Here is a 27,700-nt window from a genome sequence, read left to right on the forward strand (position 1 = left end):
CTCGAGGCATCACAATAGACAGTATAAGACCCCAAACCGGTAGGCAATATCAAAACTGGGGCTGTAGTCAAAGCTGTCATGAGCTTCTGAAAGCTCTCCTCACACTCTTCCATCCACTGGAACGGAGCACCCTTCTGGGTCAGTCTGGTCATAGGTGCTGCAATAGATGATAACCCCTGAACAAATCGATGGTAATAACCCACCAAGCCAAGAAAACTGTGGATCTCTGTAGCTGAGGATGGTCTGGGCCAACTCTGCACTGCTTCCACCTTCTTCGGATCCACCTTTATCCCCTCACTAGATACCACATGAGCCAAGAATGCCACGGAATCCAACCAGAACTCACATTTTGAGAACTTAGCATATAATTTCTTCTCCCTCAAAGTCTGAAGCACTGTCCTCAAGTGCTGCTCATGATCTTCTCGACTCCGGGAATATACCAGAATGTCCTCAATAAAGACAATGACGAATGAGTCAAGATATGACCGGAATACACTGTGCATCAAATGCATGAAGGCTGCGAGGGCATTGGTCAGCCTAAATGACATAACAAGGAACTCGTATTGACCATACCGAGTCCTGAAGGAAGTCTTCGGGATATCTGGCTCCCGAATATTCAATTGATGATAGCCTAAACGCAATTCAATCTTAGAAAACGCACAAGCACCCTGTACTTGATCAAACAAGTCATAAATGCGAGGCAAAGGATAACGGTTCTTCATTGTAACCTTGTTCAATTGGCGATAATCAATACACATACGCATAGAACCATCCTTCTTCTTCACAAATAAGACAGGAGCACCACAAGGTGATATACAGGGCCGAATGAAACCCTTATCAAGTAATTCCTGTAACTGCTCCTTCAACTCCTTCAACTCAGGAGGAGCCATACGGTACGGAGGAATGGAAATGGGCTGAGTGCCCGGCAACAGATCAATGGCAAAATTAATATCTCTATCGGGCGGCATGCCCGAAAGGTCAGCTGGAAACACATCAGAGAAATCCCGTACTACTGGGACAAAATCAACTGTAGGGGTATCAATACTGACATCTCTCACATAAGCTAGATACGTGTTATACCCCTTCTCAACCATACGCTGAGCCTTAAGGAATGAAATAACTCTACTGGAAGTATGATCTAAAGTACCCCTCCACTCTACTCGCGGTACACCTGGCATAGCTAGCGTCACGGTTTTTGCGTGACAATCAAGAATAGCATAATGGAGCGACAACCACTCTATGCCCAGAATAACATCAAAGTCTACCATTCTGAGCAATAACAAATCGGCTCTGGTCTCAAAACCACTAAGAGCAATCAAACACGACCGATAAACGCAGTCCACAACAAGAGAATCTCCAATAGCAGTAGAAACATAAACAGGAGAACTCAAAGAATCCCGAGATACACCCAAATACGGGGCAAAATAAGAGGACACATAAGAATAAGTGGAGCTTGGATCGAATAGAACCGATACATCTCTATGACAGACCAGGATAGTACCTGTGATGACAGAATCGGAGGCGATAGCCTCAGTACGAGTAGGAAGGGCATAGTATCTGGCCTAGCCTCCCCCTCGAGGGTGACCTCTACCTCCCCGACCTCCACCTCTAGCTGGCTGAGCAAGTGGGGTAGCAACTGGTGTTGTGATCATAGCCTGAGAACTCTACGGGGCGCACTGTGGCTGAGAAGTCTATGGAGGTGCAGCCCTCCCAAGTCTAGGGCAACCCCTCACCACATGGCGTGTGTCACTACACTCAAAACAAGCTCTGGGAGGATGTGGCGGCTGTGACTGGCTCGGGCCAGGTCTACTGACCTGACCACTAGGAGTACCCCGTGCAGGAGGCGCACTGGATATTGGTGGTGCATAATAAGGCTCCTAAGGTCTGGGAGGAGCTGGAATACCACTGGCTGCTGGAAGAGCTGAATGAAAAGGGTGACTCATATAACCCCTACCATGACGACCTGCAGCTGGGGCACGGGCACCAGAATAATGGCCCGACTCTCGAGACCTCTTGGCCTCCCTCTCCTCTCTATCCCTAGCATGCATACCCTCAATCCTCCTAGCTATACTCACCACCTTCTGATAAGAAATATCCATCTCCAACTCACGAGCCATGCTAGACCTGATGTTGGGAATAAGCCCCTCAATAAACCGACGAACCTTCTCGTGAACAGTAGAAACCAAAGCTGGTGCATGTCTAGCCAAGTAGGTGAAACGGACATCATACTCCGAGACAGTCATAGTACCTTGGCGCAAATGCTCAAACTCTGCACGCCAAGCGTCCCTGAGACTGGGGAACATACTCTCTCGTGAACATATCTGAAAACTGAGCCCAAGTCAGAGAAGCTGCCTCATCCGGACTGTCTAACTTATAAGCACCCCACCACTAATAGGCGGCTCCTCGAAGCTGGAAGGTAGTGAAGGAAACCCCGCTCGATCCTGATATACCCATGGTACGGAGGATGTGATAGCACTCCTCTAGAAATCCAAGAGCATCATCTGAAGCTAGTCCACTGAATGTAGGAGGCAGATAATTCTTGAACCTCTCAAGCCTCTTCTGCTCCTCCTCCAAAGCTAGTTCCCTCTCCTCGGGCTGAGCTGGGGCTGCCGGCTGTACAGGAATAATCTCTAGGACCTGATCAACATGCACTCGCTGCTCAGGAGTGTGGGCGGCGGGAGTCTGTGCTCCTCCCCCGGCCTGAGATGTAACTGCAGCAAGGGGAAGCAACCCTGCCTGAGCTAGAGTGGTGTACATAGTCATAAACTGTGCCAGAGTCTCCTGGAGTGCTGGAGTATTAGTAGCAGACCTATCAGGTGTTTGGGCTCCGGCTGGAATTGCTGGTGGCAGCTCGCGCGGGTGCTCTGGCTGCACCACATGCGCGTCCCCGGCCCCGGCCTCTGGTGGCTCCAGTAGGGGGCGCGGGTGCCTGATCATCTCGGGTAGCACGTGTCCTCACCAACTGTGAGAGAATAGAAGACAGAGGTTTAGAATTGTGAAATAAAAAGTCTCGCACGACAAGGAAATCAAATGAAGTGGAACTTTCCTAACAGTTACATAGCCTCTCGTAGATAAGTACAGACGTCTCCGTACCGATCCGCGAGACTCTAATAAACCGCCTTGTGATTCATGACTCCTATGAACCTAGAGCTCTTATACCAACTTGTCACGACCCCAGTTCGCCCTCCGTGAACTATCGTGACGGCACCTAGTCTCTACGACTAGGTAAGCCTAACAAATACGAAAAAAGAAACAATTGCGGAAGAAAGTAATTAAAACCGAGATAACAAAGTTAAAAAGTGTTTAAGATGCCGCCTGTCATATAACAGTACAAGAATCTCTATCTAACACTCCCAAAATCCGGAACCCCATGAATCACAAGCTAAAAGATTACATATAAAGCTCTAACTCCAGAAATGTCTACCAATAAGGGAAATATAGGAAGGGCTATACGAGTACTGAGAATGGAAAGGGAATCTTCAATTTCCAGACGCGGCAGATATACCTCGGAGTCTCTACAAAGTGCCTTGTCTCAAGCGTGATAAGACTGAGTGGAAGTACCTGGATCTGCACATGAAAAACATGTGCAGGAAGGGCATGAGTACACCACAGCGGTACTCAGTAAGTGCCAAGCCTAACCTCGGTCGGGTAGTGACGAGGAAGGTCAGGTCCCTACTGAGGTTAAAGGAAATACAAGATATAATAGTGCAGAATAAGACAGTATACTTAAGAGCAACATTAAGAAGTATCATAGGATAGAAGAACAACAGCAACTTTAACAGAGACAAAATAATCACGAAAATAAATACGGCTCAACGCAGAGATAACAACCGGGGATCTCTCAGTATCCCAAGGATCTCTTAGTATCCTCAATATGTGTACTGGGGATCTCTCAGTATCCCGAGGATCTCTTAGTATCCTCAATATATATGCTGGGGATCTCTCGGTATCCCAAGGATCTCTTAGTATTCTCAATATACGTGCTGGGGATCTCTCGGTATCCCACACTAAAGTCCAAATCAATACAGGTGCAGGGGATCTCCCGGAATACGAATCCGTAGTCCCAAAGTAAACAAGCAGGGGGATCTCCCGGGATACCGTCCCGTAGTCCCTAAGTAGACTCACAACAGCAACACGAAGAATACTCAATTCAGTTCTAATTTCATACCAAGGTAAAAACAGGTATTTCAAACCTAGCATGCCACACATAATCCAAATAAGGCCGTTTGAGCAAATGAGGCAATTAAGACAATTAGACATGCTTCCCTGAGCTAACAGCAGGCTTAAATTGCAAAGAGTATAAGTAGGAAAGGAAACACAATTAGAGTTACTTAATGAAAACCGAATTTTCAACAATTAGTACAAGTACGCACTCGTCACCTCACGTACAAGGCATTTCAAATATCAACAATACCAAATCCTAAGGGGAGTTTCCCCGACATAAGGTTAGACAAGCCACTTACCTCGAACCGGCTCAAAATCAATCCGAAACCACGTTCTTGCCACGAGTACTCGACTCCAAATGGCCCAAATCTATTCAATTCAATTGCATAATGTAAATAACACTTCATGTAATTGATTCTACAAATAAATTCTAAGCTAATACGCGAAACTAGGTAAAATGACCAAAACGCCCTCCGGGCCTACATCTCGGAATCGGGTAAAATTTACATTTTCAAGATCCTCATACTATCACGAGTCTAACCATACCAAAATTATCCAAGTCCGAACTTTCTCCAAATTTTTCCCCAATTTTCATCTCTAATCCGAAATTAAACGATAAAACTAACAATAGATTAATGGAATACAACTAGAAAGGGATTAGGAATCGTTACCCACTGATTTCCTCTTCAAAATCACCCTCACCCGAGCTCCAAATCGATTTTCAAACTTTTGAAACTAAACCCTCGAAATTCTTATTTTCTGCCCAGCTAAGCCGCATCTGCGGTCTAATTTCCGCATTTGCGAGACCGCTTCTGCAGTCAAGGGAACCGCTTCTGCGATTTCCACTTATATCCTCTTCGCTGCACCTGCGACCCAGAATCCGCATCTGCAGTCCCGTAGGTGCGGTGCACCTTCCGCTTCTGCGGTTTCAGCTCTTCTTCCCCTTGGCCGCTTCTGCGGCTTGGTTCCGCATCTGCGGGAGTCGCACCTGCGGCCTCTCAACCGCAGATGCGGTTATGACAGCAGTCATAAACTTCAGCTTCAACTCTAATTTCCCAATCTTTCCGACAACCATCCGAAATCACACCGAGGCCCCCGGGACCTCAACCAAAAGCACAAACAAGTCTAATACCACTGATCAAACTTATACGAATTTTCAAAACACCTCAAACAACATCGAATCAACCAATTAGCATCGAATTCAAGCTTAAGAACTTCAATACTCTCAAAATACGCTTTCGATCAAAAAGTCTACCAAACCTCGTCCAAATAACCTAAAATTTCGCAAGCACGTCACATTCAACACTACGAAGCTACTCCAACTTCCGAAATTCCATTTCGACCCTTAGATCAAAATCTCACTATCGAACCGAAAACGTCAAAAATTCGACTTTCGACATTTCAAGCCTAAATAAGCTACGGACCTCCAAAACACGATCTAAACACACTCCTAAGCCCGAAATCACCCAATGGAGCTAACGGAACCAACGGAATTTCATTCCGAGGCCGTCTTCACCTTGTTCCGACTACGGTACAAATTCTAAAACTTAATATCTCATTTAGGGACTAAGTGTCTCAAAACACTCTGAAACTCAAATTAAATCCTCCCGGCGACTCACAATAGAAGAAACAAACACGGGGAATGCAAGTAATAGGGAATCGGGGCGTTAATTCTTAAAACAACCGGCCGGATCGTAATAATAATTGGCTATGAATTGCAAACGGCAAGATAAGGCTAGGTATGTAATGTGGCTCTAAAAGGCCACAGTCTGCGGACCTGAAATCCAAGAGCACATGGGCCTCTTGGATTTTTTCTTGAAAATGAGCCCGTTGGTTTTATCAGCCCAATAATGGGTTGCCTCATTTTAATATCACCACAAGCCCACATTTTATTAGTTTTAAACAATGTAAGTTAGTTAAAAAAAAAAAGAAAAAAAGAGCTTCCTACACTACTCTCATCTTTTAAACTAGTGATCGTAATAATTGCAATGCCATTTCAATTAGCAATAGACTACTCATTTTTTAAAATATAAATATTTTTCTTATATTAGAAAATTAACCATCAACCTACAAATAAAAAAGAAATTCTTCATTGACTAATTCCATAACATAGTTTCTAAAAATAGTTAATTCTTTTTATTTTTTAGGATAACATTAGTAATAGTATAGTTATGTTTCAAAAAATAAAGCAAAATATTTTTTGAAAATATTGACGTCGCCCTTTATTTAGTCCATTAAATAAACTCAACAAAATTAGATGGTTTATTTGTTCATAAAAAAGAATCTATCACCTAATGACAGTAGCTCAAATGTATTTTGTTTTAATAAAGATAATTAATTTCGTCTTAACCGATATTGGGAAGACTCGTTTCGGAACAAATACATAAATAAAATGGTAAGGTCGTGAGGACACGTTTTGTCCCCAATTTTTCAAATAATTCAAAGTTGTTGTTCAATTAACTTTGAGTAGGCTTCAACTTTAGGTGCGACACACGAACTAAGGTCGGGAATACTCGTCTTAGTTAGTGTAGACTAGGGTCGAAGATACTTGTCCTAGTTTGTTTTTCAACAATAAAAGCGAACATCAGTAAAACATGAAAACCACTTATTGCACGGTTTATCTCAAATTAATTCAAGCCAAGTTTAAGTCAATAAAGCGACCGTGCTAGAACCGCAGGACTCGGGGAATGCCTTACACCTTCTCCCCGGTTAACAAAATTCCTTACTCGGACTTTATTTTTGCAGACCCGTAATAATAGAGTCAAACCTTCCTTTGACTAGGGATTCAAATAAAAGGTGACTTGGAACATCCAAAAATCAATTCCAAGTGGCGACCCTGTACAATAAAATAATCCCTATTCAAGTTTGTCACTTTAATTGGAAAAACTCTTTAGCCCACAACCCAACATTACATATATCTTTTGGGGTAAAAAGGGGCGTGACAGCTTATCCGCGTTCACATAGAGTCTTTTGATCGCAGTGCATTTTGTTCATTGCGAACGCGATGGACTTCCCGCGTTCACATAAGAGGAGTGCCTGTGCAAATTATAAAGTACTCTATTTCGAGGGTTTCGTCCTTTTTTACATTTTTGGTGCTATGGTGCTCGAATTGAGGCGATTCTTGAAGCAATTTTCACCATATGAATTGGGGTAAGTATTCTCTACTCGGCTTTGGTTATATTTAGTGGATCTCTCTTTGGGGGATTTAGCCTAAAGTTTCATAAAGCGAATTTTTGAGTTTTGAACACCGATTTGGAGTCAGATTTGAGTGAAACTAGTATGGTTGGACTCGTAGCTGAATGGGTTGTCGGATTTTGTAAATTTTATCGGGTTCCGAGGTGGGGGACTGGGTGTGACTTTTAGCTGGTTGAAGGGTTTTGATTAAGGATTCGACCTTTATCATTTGGAATTGTTTCATTGAGCTTTATTTGATGTATTCGAGTTTCTTTCGGCTAGTTTCGAGCCGTTTGGAGGTCGGTACGCACGAGATGATATTTTTGGAGCATCGCTTGGCTTGCCCGGTATTGGGATTGGCTTTTTCGAGGTAAGTAACATTTCTAAACTTAGTCTTGAGGGTATGAAACCCCGAATTACGTGCTATGTGATTGATGTTGAGGTGACACACATGCTAGATGACGGGCATGTGGGCGTGCACCGTATGAATTGTGACTCCGTTATTACTGTGGTACTGTGTAGTTACCTGATCTTACCTGTAATCATGAAATTTCTATGTATTTGAGCTATTGAGCTGTGATCCATGCTAGAATGCATGTCTAGGCTACATGCTTATCCTGTTAGGACCCACTGAGGTCATTTCTGTTGTTGGGCTATCTGCTTTCATTGCATTACATGCTGATTCATACGCATTCATATGTATATCATATCTCAGTCTCTGTTACTATTTATTGATACATACATCATTATTTTTGGGGTGATATTTCATGACATTGAGAGCCCGAGAGACTGGAGAGATTGATGACTGAGTGAGGCCGAGGGCTTGATGGTGAGAATGTTTATGGGATCGGGCTGCACGCCGCAACATGTTTTACTAATTTATGCCATGATTAGCTTGTTATAGCGCTTGGGCTGAAGGAGCCCCTCCGGAGTCTGTACACACCCCAGTGAGCGCAGGTACCTATCGAGTGCCGAGTGTTCAGTGCTGAGTGCCGAGTGCTGAGTGATTGGGAGGATGGAGTGATTGTGAGGACTGAGTGACTGCGAGGACTAAGTGGCTGTGAGGACCGAGTGACTGCGAGGACTGAGTGAATTTATACTCTGAGAGTAGGCATATGGTTTTATTACTGAGTCGCATCGCTTTTGACATGCACATGACATACAGGCATAGACATGCATTTTTCTCATGCTGTACGGTATCACGTCATTCATGACTTCGCACATATATTTACATGTGGGCATCGAGAGGTATTTTACACTTGCTATCTGGAGAGAAAATAAAACATCATATTTATTGTTGAAATGATTTTTGGGAAAACTCAATGTTTTTGAACTTACTCGTATTTTCGACGATTTCGGTAAAGGAGTTGGATTTTCACTGATACACTTGAAAAGCGGAACAATTTTCGGAAAACCATGAAACTGCTGAATATTTTATCTCTGAGTTACTTCTTTATTTATTTGCTTTACATTGTTATGAATTGTTGTTGGCTATTGGTATTGGACCCGGTCTTTTTTCCAGATCGTCACTACTTTCAACCTAAGGTTAGGTTTGTTACGTATTGAGTACATGGGGTCGGTTGTACTCATGCTACACTTCTGCACCTTGATGACGTTGCTGTGTTCGACGGGAGCTGGACTTGAAGACGTACCTATGTTCCGGTTGTAGCTGCTTCTTCTTCATGGTAGCCTTAGTTTCATAAAAGTTTGTTTATGTACTTTTCGGACAGATGAAGTACTTATTTCATACCAGCTTTATAAATTCTATTCTTAGAAGCTCGTGATTTGTACTACTAGTCCTTGGAAAATGTATACTACTAAGATATTTTCTTTCCTTTATTGTTTCATTAAATTCTATTCAAATTGGACAGAGGGTAATTGGCTTACCTAGCAGGTTGGGTTAGGTGTCATCGCGACTAGTTGGATTTTGGGTCGTGACACTTTTCCTTGCTCTTTTCTAATGAAAAAACTGCAAATCTAATCTCAAGCTCTGTCTCTCACTTGGGAAGCGCAAAAATTTCAAGATTAGCAAATTTTACTTTGACATTGAAATAGGAGATCTTGGTTAACATATTTATGTAGCAAGGTGTGGGAAAGATGTACATTCATTTCTTCACTTATTCTACGCAGAGCTAGACACATCGTCTAATGGGTTGTAACTTGGTTGAGTGCCTTGTCGCGACGAAAATGTCAGATTTGGATCTTGACAATCTTGGTATTAGAACATAATAAGATGCAAGAAGCAAACCTTGATATAGATAAAGTGCAAACCAACTTATCAAATGATTACCGTGCATATCATAACATGTAGATGATGTGGGCCATGACGTTTAGATTACACTTTGCATCTTTCCTTAAATCATTGCGGAATTACATAATATGTGAAGTGTTATTTAGAGACAAGCTTCTAAAGTCAAACTATCTTTGGGATCAAAACAATATTCCCATCCTTTAACTTAAAGCTTCTAAACCATCTATGTATTCATTTATAACTTTCTATATTCTTGTTATTAAGAGATCTAGCTAGCTAGCTAACAGTGCCTATAGATTTAAATCAGTAAAGCTGGCAACTCACATGTTGATGTTGTACTCAACTGCTGCATTTCTTGCGTTCTTCATGGATCTTATAAATTGTTATTAAATCCCATGATCCTTCTTCTTCTCTTTTTTGCCCTTTTATTTTGCCTTTTTTCACATTCATTTTCTTACGCGAATAATTACTTGCACATGTACTTCCCAAGAATTCATTCATCGTACAGGTCCGTAGTACGTGACGGTGGTTTAGCATTTAAGTCACTTTGAAAATCTGCAATCGAATTAGGCAAAACCTAAATTATCTATTGTCATGTTGACAAATATATTGTCATACGGACACCATTTGAATAACTATAAATAGTCCCATGCAGAATCTTTATTTTCAATCATAACGACCTCTCATTTAAAAAAAACCACTCAACATGGCCAACTTCAAAACCATGAAATGTACTAATGTTTCTTGGTTACCTTTCTTTTGTTTATTAATACCTTCATGTTTATCCTACAATGTAGTTAATTTTGGGGCTAGGGGAGATGGCAGGACAGACTCAACCAGAGCGTTTCTTCGCGCTTGGTCTGCTGCCTGCAACTCTGCTAGTCCATCGAACGTTGACGTTCCACGAGGAACATATTTAGTGAGGACATTGAGTTTCAATGGTCCTTGTCGGAGAAGAATTACGTTTCGAATTGATGGTACTCTCAGTGCTCCGGTAAATTATAACGCAATTGGGAATTCTGAGTTTTGGATTATGTTTTATAAGGTAAGTGGGCTTACAGTGTATGGATCAGGAGCTATTAACGCCAACGGACATGGTTATTGGTCTTGTCGAAAGAGTGGAGGTTCTTGCCCACAAGGAGCTAGGGTACGTAAACAGTGCTTTACTCTCATTGTGTATATATATTTTATTGAAGAAACTTTAGGTATTTCTACCTTTCCTATACTTCGTCTATGATTTACTTCCATCTTGGCTCACTTTTATATAATTAGACGTCCAATTCTATCAAACAGTAAGTTGCGTCTTGAATTTTTGACTCTTTTATCACAACGCAATACAATATGTTGTAGCTAGTGTGTCATGACAAAGGGATGAGTACTAAATATATTTTTTCTCTAAAATAGGAAATACCTTTTTACGGATCAATAAGTAACTGTGCTATGTTTAAATCAATATATTGCAGTCAATACAATTCATGTGGTGTAACGATGTACTGCTAAGGGGCTTAACATCACTCTACAGTCAAAGAGTACATGTAGGGATTAATTACAGTAGCAGTGTGAGAGTTGAGTATGTGAAGATAATAGCCCCAAGTGGAAGCCCAAACACCGATGGCATTCATGTACAGAACTCAAGGGGGGTTACCATTTACGGAAGCATCATTAAGACTGGAGATGACTGCATATCTATAGGCTCTGGCTCCATGAACTTATGGATTGAAAAAGTTGGATGTGGCCCTGGACATGGCATTAGGTACTTAATTCTTCATTTATTCAATCTCTAGTCATGAGTTAACTAGGTCCAGCTTAGTATCCCGATGCATCTTGCAATTGGGATCAATCCGCTCTAAAAACTTTAAAGTTTAACTAACAGGCTGATAATGAAAAGAAATTTTACATATCAGCTCACTTCAAAGTTAATCACAAATAACTTTTTTGTACCAACTACTTACAAAACATGGTAAAATTAATTAAAAGGTTACAGTGAACATAATTTTCTTGAACTGTGATCCTTCGATGCAGCATTGGAAGTTTGGGAAACAGCAACAATGAGCCTGGGGTTACGAATGTCACAGTAGCAAATTCGGTTTTCACAAAGACACAAAATGGCGTTAGGATAAAGTCTTGGGCAAGAGCAAGTAATGGATTTGTCAAAAATCTCATGTTCAGAAACCTTATTATGAGGAATGTTGGGAATCCCATCATCATTGACCAAAACTATTGCCCGCATAATGTGTGCCCTCGTCAGGTAAATATGTAGTATTTGCTCGGTCTTTATATTTCTTCTCTTTCCTTTTTCAACTTCTTTTCAGTAATACTATCAGTTAAGATTTTTAAAGGTAACTGGATTTTAACCTTTGCGAAGAAAGAGGAGTTAATAAGCCATCATAAAGGGATATTATTAGGGAGATAAATATGATTAAGAGGGTCAAAAAAGTTTAAAGTATAACTCAGGCCTTATGATTTTAATTTGTATATGTAATACTTTTTCTAAAGAAAATTCTTTTTTTAACATTTTAACTTTTATTAAATAAATCTTGGGAAATAAAGATGAGGTAGGACATCAAGCTAAACTCACTAAACATAAGATAGATGAAGCAAATATCTTATTCACATAAATGTTTGAAATAACAAATTGCTAAAAAAAACTCGTTATTTTTTGTTTCTGTTCGTCTAATAGCCCGTTTGGCCAAGATGCAAAAATCAGCTTATTTTGAGATGTGTTTTTTTTCCCAAAAAGTGCTCTTCTTAAAAGTACTTTTGGTGACAAACAGTTTGTGTTTGGCTAATTAATTTGAAAAACGCTTCTGAGCAGCAATTAGTATTTGACCAAGCTTTAGAAAACTGTTTGTAAGTGTACTTTTGCATAAAAGTGATTTTCAAAAGAGTGCTTTTCGAGAGAAGTTATTTTTTTCTCTTCTTCAAAACTGCTTCTGCTTCTCCTCAAAAGCAGCTTTTTTCCTTTCAAATGCTTGGCTAAAACACATTAATTTTAGAGAAACACTTTTTGAAAAACAAAAAAAAAAAAAAAAGGGCTTTTGCTTCAAAAGAAGTTTGGCCAAACAGGCTATAAGTCAAGTCTTAAAAGACAATTATACGACGAAAGAATCTAAGTTCAGTTCTCATTTTTTGAACCTTAAAGGACGGATCGGAGTATCATATTCCTCTTGCTTGATTAAAACATGCAGAGTTCAGGAGTGAAGGTGAGTCAAGTAACATTCAAGAATGTGAAAGGGACATCATCTACACAAGCAGCCATGAAATTTGACTGCAGTCCTTCAAATCCATGCACTGGAATCAGATTGCAAGATATAAAGCTCACTTACAATGATCGCATGAGAAGGCCAGCCTTTACTTATTGTAAAAATGCAAGGGGAAGCCATGGTGGCAAAGTTATTCCTAGAAGTTGCATCTGAGGATAAAACACCAAAGATTTATTCTTCACACGTGCATATATTTCTCAGGGACAAAATAAAGAAAAAAAAAAGGACTCCCTCCTTTGTTTTAGTACCAATTTCTTAATTGATTTTTTTAGAATTGGTATTATTTCAATCTTAGCTCTCATTTTAGCAGATCAATCTTGCCTTCGTATGATTTTTATTAATTCCTGTCCTGTAGTTTTCTTCTCTCGACCTCTCTTGATTTTCATTGTTTTATCCCGGATTGATTACTAACTATGAGTTTATAAATAGTACTCTACATAACACATAAAAAGAAAATCTAAAACTTGCATAGGTTTCAAAATGATTTAAAATATCTCAAAGAATAATCTAGTCACAAGTGAATAATTCAACAAAAGCTATTGGAAGAAATTTATCAAACTAGAGAGACAATGAGGTAGAAGTAGGGTGGCAAATGGGCGGGTTGAGCTGAATTCGGTCGGGTCAAGATGGGTTAGGTCAATAAATGAGTCATTGCCCAATCTAGCCCAAAGTGTACTTGGGCTAAGATGGGCTGGATCAGGACGGGCTAAACAATGGGTCATAGCCCAACCGGCCCAACTTTACCCATGTTTTAGAATCATGGTCATCTTGCATAAACAAAGTCTTTTACCCTTTATTCACCTATGTATAAAAGGTAAATAAATACTCTTAGTATTTTGAGAATCAACTATATCTTGTTAAATAACAAATTAGTATTTAAAATGTGTAAGTTGAAAAATATTTTATGGAGGGGGGGGGGGGGGGTGAGAACAACGAGAAAACAGAAAATTAAAAATACAAAAAAAAAAAGTAAATTTTTTTAGGGGGTTTGTGGGGGGGGGGGGGGTTTAGGGTAGGTGGGGTGGTGCAAAAAAAATGAAAAAACAATAAATTGAAAATACCAAAAAATTGGGCAACTAAGTAAATTTGTAGATAAGTTGGGTTGAGATGTCTTTGTTTTGGGTGAGTTTCATGGATTGTATTTAGGCTACTTCATGGGTTAGAATGGGCATTAAAAAGTAATGGGGTTAACTTGGGCTCAGCCCAAATAGACTCATGAGCTAAAATGTTTGTAGCACAACTCATTAGTCTCTGGACGGGTTGGGCGGGTTGGATGGGTTTGGGCTCAAATTGCCACCCCTAGATAGAAGGCTCTTTCATTTACTCAAAAATTAAAGCTTAGTTAGACATAAATTAAATAAACTAGCTAGTGCCAGATTCTAAACAATTTAGGATTACCAATTAATCTTGATTTGATTCCAGCATTGCCTCTCTTAAATAAAGATCCTCAAATTTGAGCATGCCATTAGTAATATCGGTCCTTGAAGTTAAGTGCCTTAGACTCTCCAACAATTTTCTAAAATATATAGCATCAACAAAGTCGCGAGTTCCATATTATGTCAGCTTCAATTTCTCTTCAACATTGATCATATAATAATATACTGGATTTGGATAAGCAATCGTTATAAATATACTTTGTTCAAGAGTCCAGAGTCAGAATCCCACAAAGAACTAACGTTTAACTATAACTATTAAAGACCACAAAAAGACAAATTCGAATAATTTTCGAGTTATACAGTTTGCAATTTCTGTTTTAAACAAGTTAACTACAAATATTAAAAAGCAGTAATATTATCAATTACATGAAGCAAGTTAGCATTCAAAAAAAAGTAGTTGATCCCCCTCATTTGACTTTTCTCTCCGTACAAGGCGATTTGTCGCTACACTGCTAGTTCCGACTTTAAATGGACGGTTCTCAGCCGTCCACCGGTGAAATTCCACCGGACCTGTCCCCAAAGAAGCATCTCATTAAGGCGCATAAACCACCCAAACCAGCTTCTCCAAACAAATCCCCAGCTGCTACGAATCAACGAAGGGGTGAGGCGATCACTGTAGCACGCAGTCGACTGGGAACGTCAAAAAATTCCCAAGTAAATTCTGGGACAAAATCTGGGATTCCACCTCGTGGAGGACGATCACAATCACAAAAGGCACCCCTCATCCAAAAATTAGCCATTGCCACCGAAGGAATAAACCCCAAGGACCAGAAGAAAATTTCAGCAAATACAAAGCTAGCTGGAGATGAAATGTTGGCTGGCCAACCTGGGCAAGAAGGATACCAAATTGCTAGTAATGATACGGACATCAGTCTACACCCCTCAATTTTGTACGGGTATCAATCCACTTCATCAATTTTGAAATCCTTGAACGCGGGCAGTCAAAATGTTTCAGAAGCTCAAAAAAATGCTAATCTCAATTCTGGACAAATTCGACTGCAACCAATGACTGGAAATCTCTCCTCATATCCTAAGGAACAGGTAAGCAAAACTTTAAATCATTCTAATATCACAAATGATCAACTTGATCAACTGAAAAGCCCAGCTCTGCAACTTCTGGCCGGACATGATGCTCCGGTGAACCAATTACCCCAAAACCAATGCCAAACTACTTTTGATGTTCAAAAGATTGATTCCCAATCCTCAAAACCAATTTTACCTGAGCCAAACCTATCGAATATCCAAAATAGTGAACCTGCAGTCACCGAGCTGCTGGGTGTTCGACCAAATGCCAATGAGACTTCTGCTGTTCAAAAGGGAGCTCAAAGTGTTGTTCATGCATCACAAGATCACCAGAAAACTGATCGTCTAAAGAGCCTCCATGCCCCTAGTCAAAAACACAGTGATCCACTCTCTTCTGCCTCATCAGAGAAACAACTGACTGTCAATGGGGATCCTACCCAAGGTACTCAATTGCTTGTGCAATCTATTTCCCATTCCCCTGAAAACAGAATGGAAATGGAGGGTGAAGGAAAGGGTGCAGTTACTAGTCCAAATGCCAATAATGTCACCCCTCCTGTTGTTCCCTCTTCTATGCAACTAACAGATACCAATGAGCCTTTAACCAATCAACTGCCTCAAAATCAATCCAATCCAAATCTAACTCCTAATACTAATGCCTCTCTCAAGATCTCATCCAACTTTGATAGACCTACCAACACCAAAAAATCTCAAAAACCTCCTGCAAATAACGGTCCTCCAATTAGCCAACCTGTAAAATAGGCCCCTCCAAATATCAACCCCACTCCTCAATCCAGTAACCCCTCTAATCCAAACAAACCTGCTGGCAGCTCTCCTTCCCCACCTCCTACTGTCACCCACTCTTTTGTTAATAGACTCAGAGCCAGGCATGAAGCAGAGATAGAGCCAATTGCCTTCGCCCCTCCAAAAACAACCACAAAACAAGGCCAGCCTGTTGTAGTATTCAAGAAGGAAGATTACATGGTGAGGTTTGCTGACAGATGCAAATACACAGTTGTAGGCAAGTTTTCAAATACTATGCCTAGAATGGAAGTGATCAGGAAAAGTTTCATTGCCCAAACTGAACTCAAGGGTGCATTCAAAATTGCTCATTTCAATGCCAGGACTGTATACATCGACTTGGACAATGAGTACGACCACTCCACAGTATGGGGCAAGCAACACATGTACATTCAAGGGCAAATGATGAAGCTGGAAGCATGGACCCCTGCATTTAAGCCCAATGAGGACTCACCTATTGTGCCTATATGGGTGGTTATTCCTGAACTACCTTGGCACCTGTATTACATGGAGATCCTCACTCCCTTGCTATCACCTATTGGCAAAGCTTTATATCTGGACCTGGCATCCTTTCAGAAGACAAGAGGAAGTGTGGCTAAGGTTAAGATACAAATTGATCTCACCAAGGAAAGGCCTCATCATGTTTGGCTTGGCTATGATNAGGTCCGATTCCTGGACTTGACAAGCAAGTTGACAGTTGTTCCACACCCTGCTCAACTTGAGGGGGTATGTAAGTATAATGTCACGTAGGAATTGTTGAAGTCTATTTGGATAGAGTTGGTGTAATTGTTATCTCATTAGGAGTCCTAGCCAGTGACTACTTTGGAGTCTTATTCTCCAAGAAACTCCTGTATATATTTATGTATTTGCACACAAGATGAGTGTGCTGAGAAGAGCGTTCTGTTCTATCACTTTTCATGGTTATTAAGAAGATTGTTATTAGAAACTGATTTGAGAGTGATATTCAAATTTATCATTACAGATTTTAACAATCTTGGGTGAATTAAAGTAAAAAAAATGTTTAAAACTCACATTTTGAGCCTCGTCTAATAGTACAAACTTTTTCCATATTTGATTCTCATGCACGTTGCAAAACCAGACAAAAGATTAGCATGCTTAGTATTTGCGCAAAAGATGCAAAGGTGGAAAAAAAATCTTTTTAGGCAAACAGTAAGAAAACTTACAAATTCAAATTCAGCAATTTCTAGATAGAATTCTCAACAGGGGCTGATCTAGTGCTACAACATCCAATTCATTCTAATATCCTTTCAAAACTCAACAGGAAGAAAGTGTATACCTTAATTTCCATCAATAGTGCTGTCTAAGCTATTATAGTAAATTAATGCTTATCATAAAAATTTACATTCAATCACATTATAAGTGACATGATTAATTATGTAAAAAAATTTACATAGTAAATTTATTGAACTTGTGCTGTAAATCATATGTAGTTGCAAAACTTGGTCATGTTCGACGTAGTACAAAAAAAATAAAAAAGAAGAAATGGATGGAAAAGATCAAAATTTTTGATTGTAGACCAATTTACAGTCCAGATGAAGATGAGAATCAAAGATACAAAGTTTTCATTTTCCTTTCTTGTAATTATCTACACATATAATTACCAAAAAAAAAAAATTATGTACACATATATACCATTCTCTGATACCAATGAAGGATAAATAACTTGGAGATTATGCAGAACTAAATATACTTTTTTCTAGGATCACTAAGTTTTTGCCTTTACCATTTCAGATAACATGAATCGAGCAGAATGGAAGCGATGATTTTGCAAGATTTGATGTAACAGGAAAGTAGTAACCCGAGAAGTAAAAGAAGGGATCACTAACAGAACAAAACTTGATATAGAATGTGTGTTTTGAGGCAAAATCTATCTTTATATGTTCAGTCAATATTTGCTTTGAAATGTTTGAGAATGCAAGCGTAGAGACAAATAATTTATAAAAGACTGTTATAGGTAAGTTATAATATCATAACTTTAGAACTAACTGGTGTGCCTTGGTGTGCTATTGGGGACTTTAATGTCATTGCCTCTATTGAAGAAAAGATAGGAGATCTTCCCTACCAAATCAACAAAAGCATTGATTTTCTTAGCATGATGGAAGATTGTGGTTTCACTGACCTAGGTTTCTATGGACCAAGATACACTTGGTCAAATGGAAGAGGCCCTTGTGCCATTGTGTGGAAAAGACTAGACAGGGGTATGGTCAATGACAACTGGCTGACATCATTCCCAGCAACAACAATCTCTCACCTGGCTTCAACAGGATCAGATCACTCCCCCCTCCTTATGGAGATACATGTTAGGCCTGAAGGTGCAAAGAAGTACTTCAAATTCCTGAACTGTTGGACTGAAAATGCATCTTTCCTGCCTTTAGTCCAAACAGTCTGGGACAAACAAATTCAAGGTAATGCAATGTGGATCTTTCACCAAAAAACAAAAGCACTATGTTCTGAGTTGAGCAAATGGTCAATAAGTGAATATGGGGATATCTTCCAACAAGTCAAGGAATATGAATCTAAAGTTATTGCAGCTGAAGAAGTCTGGGCTCACACTAATAATCCAGTTGACAGAGAAGTCCTCCATAATCTAAGAGCTCAATATGTCAAACACCTGAAAACTGAAGAATCTGTTCTGAAGTAAAAAACACAGTTACAATGGTTTAAAGAAGGAGATGCTAATTCCAAGTATTTCCACAGTCTGGTCAGAGGGAGAAGAAGGAAGCTTTTCATTCACAAGATCAAAAATGAAGAGGGGGAGTGGATACAAGGTGGTGAACCTATTGGTGAAGATGCTTGTGAACATTTCCAGAATATGTTCACTGATCCTGGTGGAACAATTAGGGAGGACCTGTTATCTTGCATCCCATCCTTGGTTACACATGAAGACAATGAGAACATCAACAAAGAACCCACAATGGAGGAAGTTAAAAATGTGGTTTTTTCAATGAACCTAACAAGTGCAGCAGGGCCTCATGGACTAAATGGCAAATTTTACCAGCACTGCTGGGAGATTATCAAGCAGGATCTACTGAATGTGGTGCTGTCCTTCTTCTGTGGTCACTCTATGCCTAGGTTCATGACCCAAGCATGTCTAGTCTTGCTCCTAAAAGTTGAGTTCCCCAATTCCTTAGCTGAGAATAGGCCCATAAGTTCGAGTAATTTCATCAATAAAATTATCTCAAAGCTTATCTGCATCAGAATTGCCACAATCTTGCCCAGAATCAATTCTCCCAATCAAACAGGCTTTGTTAAAGGGAGAAGTATCTCAGAGAACATCATGCTTGCTCAGGAAATTGTTCAAGAAATCAAGAAACCAAACATTGGTGCAAATGTTGTGATCAAACTGGATATGGCAAAAGCATATGATAGAGTGTCTTGGTCCTTCACCTGCATCATGTTGAGAAGACTTGGGTTCAGTGAATTTCTCATAGACATGGTTTGGAGAACCCTTTCAAACAACTGGTCCCAGCTTTGTTCATCCTTGGTGCTGAATTACTATCAAGGATGCTGAACAATCTCACTCATGATCAGTTCTTTAATGGCTTCTACATGGAGAGAAGAGGTCCACAGATAACTCACCTGAGCTTTGCTGATGACATTATCATTTTCACATCTGGCAGCAGATATTCCCTTCAGAAAGTTATGGAAATTCTGCAAGCTTATGAAAGCACCTCAGGCCAGTTGATCAACCAGAACAAAAGCCATTTCATGACTTCTCCATGTGCTTTTCCTTACACCATCAGAAGGATTCAGCAGATTACTGGGTTCACAAAGAAAGAATCTCCTCTTACATACTTGGGATGTCCTCTGTATACAGGAAGAAAGAGGATTGTTCATTTCAACCCCATCATTTCCAAAGTTGTGAGCAGAATTAGAGGTTGGCATGGTAAACTCTTATCATATGGGGGCAGAGCTACTTTGATCAAACATGTGTTACAATCCCTTCCCATCCACCTTCTGTCTGCTGTCTCCCCTCCCAAAACTGTGGTAAAACAAATAGAAAAGCTAGCTGCTAATTTCTTCTGGGGTATGGAAAAGGATAAAAACAAGTATCATTGAGCCTCCTGGAAAAAACTATCCAATACTCTAGATGAAGGTGCCATTGGCTTCAAATGCATTGAGGATGTTTGCAGATCCCTGGAATTCAAGCAATGGTGGTGGTTCAGAACTAAGCAAACATTGTGGAGTGATTTTCTGAAAGCAAAGTACTGTCAAAGATCTCACCCTATCTCTAAAAAGTGGAACTCAGGCCAATCTCAAACATGGAAAAGAATGATGTTAAACAAGAAAGAGGCTGATCCCCAGATCAAATGGATCCTTCATTCTGGAACCTGCAGTTTCTGGTGGGACAATTGGCTTGGTAATGGAAATCTAGCAAGTTTCAGACAACAGGGAGGAAGGCCTGGTAACACTACAGTCTCTGCCTTCTGGAACTCAAGATCCTGGGATATTCAGAAGCTTAATGGTGTAGCCCCCCCTCACATGATCCCTGATATTCTCCAAATTCCCATCCATTTCAATCCTCTCATTCCTGATAGGCCAATTTGGAAACCTACAGCTAATGGAAATTTCTCATGTGCCTCTGCCTGGAATGTCATCAGGCAGAAAAAAGCCATTCTCTTCTCCAACAAGCTCACATGGCATAAAAGGATCCCCTTTAAATGGTCCTTTTGTCTGTGGAGAGCCCTCAGAAATAAATTGCCTACAGATGACAGGGTGGCAAGGTTCAGCTCCCCCACTGTCAACAAATGTGTATGCTACATAAAACCAGGAGCAGAAACTGTGGATCACATCTTTAGCACAGGTCATTTTGCTAAAACTGTTTGGAAAACATATGCCTCTCCAATGGGCATTCAAATGAACCCCATTCCCCTCAAAATGCTGATCATCAAATGGGGGCTCTTGAGAAGAACTAACTCAGTCCAAAAGCTTATCCTTGACACCTTACCCATAATCATATGCTGGAACCTTTGGAAGAACAGGTGTAGCTCCAAGTATGGAGGCAAAACCTCCTCATTAATCAGAACCTGCTTCTCAATTGATTCTGACATCAATCTTCTGTTGAGAGCAACCCATGGGAATATCAATTGGCCAATGAAATGGCCAGAAGCATTCTACATAATTGAGAGCCTTAATCACAATATCAGGGTTCAGCAAGTTGTCTGGGAAAAGCTTATTGCAGGAGTTGTTAAAATTAACAGTGATGGTAGTGCTTTAGGAAACCCAGGGAAAATTGGTGCAGGGGTAATTATCAGGGATCACCATGGTATCTTTCTTCATGCAATTTCTTCCCCCCTGGGAGAAGGCACCAACAACCAAGCTGAAACCCAAGCTGCTCTCATTGGTATCACTTGGTGCATGGACAATGGTTATACCAGGATTCACTTGGAAGCAGACTCCAACCTTCTGATTCAATGGATCACTAAGGTCTCAACTCCACCATGGAACATTTGTATGCATATCCAGAAGCTTAGAGATCTGTGCAACATGTGTGATTCCATTTCCTACTCCCATGTTTATAGAGAAGCCAACTACCCTGCAGACTCTCTATCCAAACTGAGCCATTCCCTATCCTCCACAACTCACTACCATAACCTGCAGAACCTCCCACCCCAAATTAGAGGCCAAATCATACTTGACTACAATGGCACCCCTGCCTTCAGGCACAAGCAGACCAATACTGTCCATCTCCCTCCTCTTATGTCCCATCTGTACTCTTATGGTTATGGCTAAATTCAAAGGCATATTTTGGGACCAAATAATTCTCCTAATCCAAATGATCTCCAACCTCTTCCCTAGCCAGATTCACCCTTCCAATGGTCTACCTAATGCTATGTCTAAGTTCCAGTGTGTGGTATCAGCACTTTATGTGCTCTTTCTACTGGACTTTCCACAGAAAAATAGGGAAGGCCAAAGAGAGTTCATGCACCAAATAGCCTCCCCACACACTCCCCAGCAAAAAACAATTTTTTTAACCATGTTTGAATTCTTGCAGGTTCAGCATCTTCATAAGCTGCTCAGCTCGTTCATTTGGTTTCAGGATGTGATGTCAGTCCTTGGGTTTCTACTCTTGAAAATTAAACAAGGAGCTGTGGTAGCCAATGGGGAGGAAGAAAACAGTCACAAAATATGGGCAGAAATGCCAACTTTTTAACTGACCCTGTGTTATTTTGCTGCAGGTACACCATCCTGTGATGGTTTTCTGACGCAATGCAGGGCCAAGGTCCTATGTACCTTTGTCCTAGCCCTCAAAACACCCCATCAATACAGAAACTCATCCCCCTGCATCTGCATCTTCCTTTGCCCACCATTTACACTCTCCTTTACTTCCTGTTGCAGCAGAAAATGCAGAATCTGCAGAACGATAATGCAGAAACTGCCGAAACTGCAGAACAGTTCTTTCCAACCCACAAACATTCACCCAACTCCCAGACCCCTACAATGTACAATCTGCAGGTTTCCATACCTGTGTAGTGATGCTTTCTCACCCTTTGCAATCTTCACCTTCCACAGAAATATCAGTCCAAGTGAGTGCAGTCTCCACAAGAACATGCACTCAGTTTTTTCCTCACAAACAAGGGGTCATAATTCCCCCTTTTCCCCAGACTCAGGTCCAGCATCCACAAGAACCTGGACTGTGAGCTCCCCTTTGCTAACAGCTTTGCTAATTTTGCAGGTACTGGGACCAGACTTGACCAACTGATGCATTCCCAGTCAGTGGTATTAGCATCCCAAGTTCTCATTCTGCTGGGAATGTATCAGTTGAATCAAGTCTATCCAACCATCTCCACATATAATCTTTGGATAACCTATTCATGGACACAATCCAAAGCATCCACAATCTCCAGGAGGCATTCAAATTGCAACGCAAACTCTCTGAAGCCGCAATACATTCAGTAGCATCACACACAACAGCAGCAACAGTCGGACAATCATGCAGCATCTCCTCTTTCAACAGCCCAGCCTAGTCCTCTCACAGTAAACTTCAAGTCAAAATGGACAAAGGAAGCAGGAATTGAACCACCCCATTGCTCACTCTCATCTGTCACATCCATCAGGCAGAAGCAGCCATGTATATTCTCCTTTTTGCTTGTTATCTTCCTACTTGCTTTCTTTGTCTTCAATGCCAAAGCAATATGGATGATAATCATCACCTTGGGCCTTTTTGTTCATCAGCCTTTCTAGGACTTTTCTACATACCTTACAGATGTAGAACTTGTTGTAGTATATGGAAGATCATCTTCCAACTTGTTGTATAGTTGACCTAGGCTTACCTCACTTGTATTTTGTACATCCAATTACCTATCACTTTTGGATAGATAATTGGTACATCATCATAGGTCTAACTCACCATAGTTTTCAGGTGATACTTGGTTACCACATGTGGTTTACCAAATGCATCTTCATCTTATATGTGGAGGTAAGGTTCAGGTCCCCCTCCACTATGTTGTACTTCCTTTTATATGTATGAAAATCAACCTTTGGCACAATGCCTAGTGGACTCAGTTAAAAAAAATGTTAGCATTCAATAGTAAAAAGCATCCAACTATCGATATAAAAACTTAACATGTTCACTATAATCTCGCCGGGTCATCCACCACCGATCGTGAATTCTCTCGTTATAGTAATTATCTCCCGATCAAAATAAGTAATTTTCTAATATTATTCTCCCAAACTAACTCTAGCTAGCAATTCAAACAACTCATGATGCCAAAGCTTTATTACCTGTAATCCTACTTTTTAATCCGATCAATTAATCTCTTATTATTTAGAAGGGACATTGTTCAACAACAACCTAATCATGTAAACTCTATCACGCAATACAAGATTTGAACAAGATAGACATTGAAGTAACGACAAAACTCAATGATCACTGGATCGATAGGCGGGTTGAATCCTAAAGTAAAAGAGTAGGTGTAAACAAACGAATAACCTTCATAATAAGAGGTTATTCAATTATCAACGCTGGGAGCTATCATAGGAAAATTAGATCTTCAATTGCATTCATGACGAACTAAAGGAAGAAGACCAGGAGTGACCAAAGAAGGGTAATGATCGACAGAGTTAAGTGTAGCTTTGGAAAAACTTGTTTTCTCGTAGCCTCATGGTCCGAAATAAAAGAAACTTTCTGAGGGTCAATTTCAGAAACAATAGGTTCTTGCAATGGTTCGTTATGATCTTTACCTCTAGAAGAGGATCTAAGGGTTGAAGAAGTTCTGGCTTTGGAAGAAGAGGGTTTTGTAATATCTTTCTAAGAAGGAGTAGAGCTACGGCTTGATAAAAACCTAGGCTACGAAGTCTACCATCTCTTTTACTCCTAATTAGGGCAGAAGAGGGGGCAAGTTCATCAACGTTGATTACTTTACGAGGGTCTGATGATGAAGAGGGATTCGGAGAATGGGAAGTCATCTTTAATGGTGAAAACACAAAGACAGGCAAAAATTGCAGGAAAAGTTGGAATATGAACGCAAGAAAGAAGAAGAAATTTTTGAATGGTATGTGATACGATATTTATAAAAAGTGACCGTCATTATGAACCGTCACTTCAAACTGGCGCACCACAGAAAACCCTAAAAACGCAATAAATTGTAGAGCCAATTATAACGGGACACGTGTTCCCGGCATTAAATGAAAAGGACGTACATCTCATCGCTTCTGAAGAAAATATTATGATGGTTGGGAGAAAGGGCAGCAAGACATTCCCGCTATAAATGAACTTACCACTTCCCAAATATTCAGTGGAAAATATTCATAAAGTGGGGGACTATCTATATTGGTGAAAAAATAGGCATGACATGCGGATTAATAGTATGATGACAGGTGGCATCTATATCGGGTCAATAAAGAAGGATGATGAGGCGCGGTTAATGAAAATACCCACGGGATATATGAAAGAAGATACCATACCTGACAGTTGGGGAAAGAAGAAATAGGCACAAATGCTTGAAGACCATATAGGGGAAGATTCATGAATCGGTTATAAATATGGAAAGAGAATCAGCATTCTCTCTGATTATGCGCGATCACATATTATTACCATAGTCGTTACGAGTAGTTTTTGTAATGGGCAATTACTGCATAGTTAATATTAGTGACGGCTAATAATTAAGTAAGGGGAACCGTTATATCTGTGTATCCTTATATAAATGCCTTTACCTTATTTCGTACGACCATCTAAATATTCTCAAATATATGCAATCAGTCATTTACTTTTATATTTCTACTTGATTGAAGATTCCAATCATAATTCTGGGGAGAAACAACGATCATCAATAAGATTTCTTTCCTTCATTTATCATTTTAATTGTTTGTTTTATTCTCGCATTTTTAGAAAAGTGAAGTAAATTTGGTTATTAGAAACCCGATTTTCTTTATATTGACTGGGACCACAAAAACTATTTTTTGGTTAAACCGTTCTCACCAACAAATGAGTCAAATATAAGAAAACTAAAGGAGAAGGATATTTTCTTTGGGTTCTTTGAATTTGGGAAATATATACACAGGAAGAATATATCTTTGTGTTTGAGGTTTCTTCTGCTTCCTTAGATGCAACTTCTAGGAGTAATTTTGCCACCATGGCTTCCCCTTGCATTTTTACAATAAGCAAAGGCTGGCCTTCTCATGCGATCATTGTAAGTGAGATTTATGTCTTGCAATCTGATTCCAGTGCATGGATTTGAAGAACTGCAGTCAAATTTCATGGCTGCTTGTGTAGATGATGTTCCTTTCACATTCTTGAATGTTACCTGACTCACCTTCACTCCTGAACTCTGCATTAATAACAAGGCAACAAGTGAATACAAAAAGCAGAACTCTACTCTAGTAAAACAAGTGATTCCTTTAAACAGAGCTTGAGCACATATTATATTTTACCTGATGAGGGCAACTATTATCGGGGCAATAGTTTTGGTCAATGATGATTGGATTCCCAACGTTCCTCATAATAAGGTTTCTGAACTCGAGATTTTTAGCAAAACCACTACTTGGTCTTGCCCAAGACTTTATCCTAACGCCATTTTGCGTCTTTGTGAAAACTGAATTTGCTACTGTGACATTCGTAACTCCAGGCTCATTGTTGCTGTTTCCCAAACTTCCTATGCTGCATAGAAAGATCACACTTCAAGAAAGTTACTACTAATAATAAAATTAGTAACATAATTGTTTTTGGTTATTGAATGCAGAATTAAGTACCTAATGCCATGTCCAGGGCCACATCCAACTTTTTCAATCCACAAATTCATGGAGCCAGAGCCTATAGAAATGCAGTCATCTCCAGTCTTAATGATGCTTCCATAAATGGTAACCCCCCTTGAGTTCTGTACATGAATGCCATCGGTGTTTGGGCTTCCACTTGGGGCTATTATCTTCACATTCTCAACTCTCACATTGCTACTGTAATTAATCCCTACATGTACTCTTTGACTGTGGAGTGATGTTAAGCCCCTTAGCAGTACATCGTTACACCACATGAATTGTATTGACTGCAATATATTGATTTAAACATATCACAGTTAGTTATTGATCCGTAAAAAGGTATTTCCTATTTTAGAGAAAAATATATGTAGTACTCATCCCCTTTGTCACTAGCTACAACATATTGTATTGCGTTGTGATAAAAGAGTCAAAAATTCAAGACGCAACTTACTGTTTGATAGAATTGGACGTTTAATTATATAAAAGTGAGCCAAGATGGAAGTAAATCATAGGCGAAGTATGGGAAAGGTAGAAATACCTAAAGTTTCTTCAATAAAATATATATACACAATGAGAGTACAGCACTGTTTACGTACCCTAGCTCCTTGTGGGCAAGAACCTCCACTCTTTCGACAAGACCAATAACCATGTCCGTTGGCGTTAATAGCTCCTGATCCATACACTGTAAGCCCACTTACCTTATAAAACATAATCCAAAACTCAGAATTCCCAATTGCATTATAATTGACCGGAGCACTGAGAGTACCATCAATTCGAAACATAATTCTTCTCCAACAAGGACCATTGAAACTCAACGTCCTCACCAAATATGTTCCTCGTGGAACGTCAACGTTCGCGGGACTAGCAGAGTTGCAGGCAGCAGACCATGTCCGAAGAAATGCCGTGGTTGAATCTGTCCTGCCATCTCCCCTAGCCCCAAAGCTAACTACATTGTAGGCTAAACAAGAATGAAGTATCAAACAAAAGAAGAGTAACCAAGAAATTACTCCAATACATCTGTTCATGGTATTGAAGTTGGCCATGTTGAGTGGTTTTGCTAATTATAGGAGCTGCTCGTTGCAATCAAAATAAGGATTGTGCATGGTTCAATTTATAGCTATTCACATGGTGTTCCATAAGACAACTTATTTTTTCCACAAGATAATTTAGTTTTTGCTTAGCTCGGATGCAGATTTTTAAAGTGACTTAAATGCTAATCCAAAGTCACGTACTCATATATGTACTCTTGGGATATACATGTGCAGATAATCATAATCACGTGATGCATATATCTTGAGACGAAGAAGGAACGTGGGGTTAAAGAAGAGATCTCACAATTTATAAGATCCATGAAGTACGCAAGAAATGCATCAGTT

The 27,700-nt window shown here is 40.0% G+C and overlaps 2 protein-coding genes across 2 annotated transcripts; one reads left to right on the plus strand and one right to left on the minus strand.

Moving 5' to 3' along the window:
* On the plus strand, positions 10,132–13,193 carry LOC109226824 (polygalacturonase-like). The gene is made up of 4 exons (XM_019391692.1): positions 10,132–10,736; positions 11,053–11,342; positions 11,612–11,837; positions 12,778–13,193. Exons 1-4 carry the CDS (start codon positions 10,296–10,298, stop codon positions 13,003–13,005), a joined length of 1,185 nt encoding a protein of 394 aa, XP_019247237.1. The 5' UTR covers positions 10,132–10,295; the 3' UTR covers positions 13,006–13,193.
* Positions 25,579–27,474, minus strand: LOC109228230 (polygalacturonase-like). The gene is made up of 4 exons (XM_019393387.1): positions 26,921–27,474; positions 26,322–26,611; positions 26,004–26,229; positions 25,579–25,900 (listed from the first exon to the last, which is right to left on the minus strand). Exons 1-4 carry the CDS (start codon positions 27,365–27,367, stop codon positions 25,673–25,675), a joined length of 1,191 nt encoding a protein of 396 aa, XP_019248932.1. The 5' UTR covers positions 27,368–27,474; the 3' UTR covers positions 25,579–25,672.

Source organism: Nicotiana attenuata, chromosome 6 (genome assembly GCF_001879085.1).
Source record: "Nicotiana attenuata strain UT chromosome 6, NIATTr2, whole genome shotgun sequence".
Taxonomy (NCBI): Eukaryota; Viridiplantae; Streptophyta; class Magnoliopsida; order Solanales; family Solanaceae; genus Nicotiana; species Nicotiana attenuata.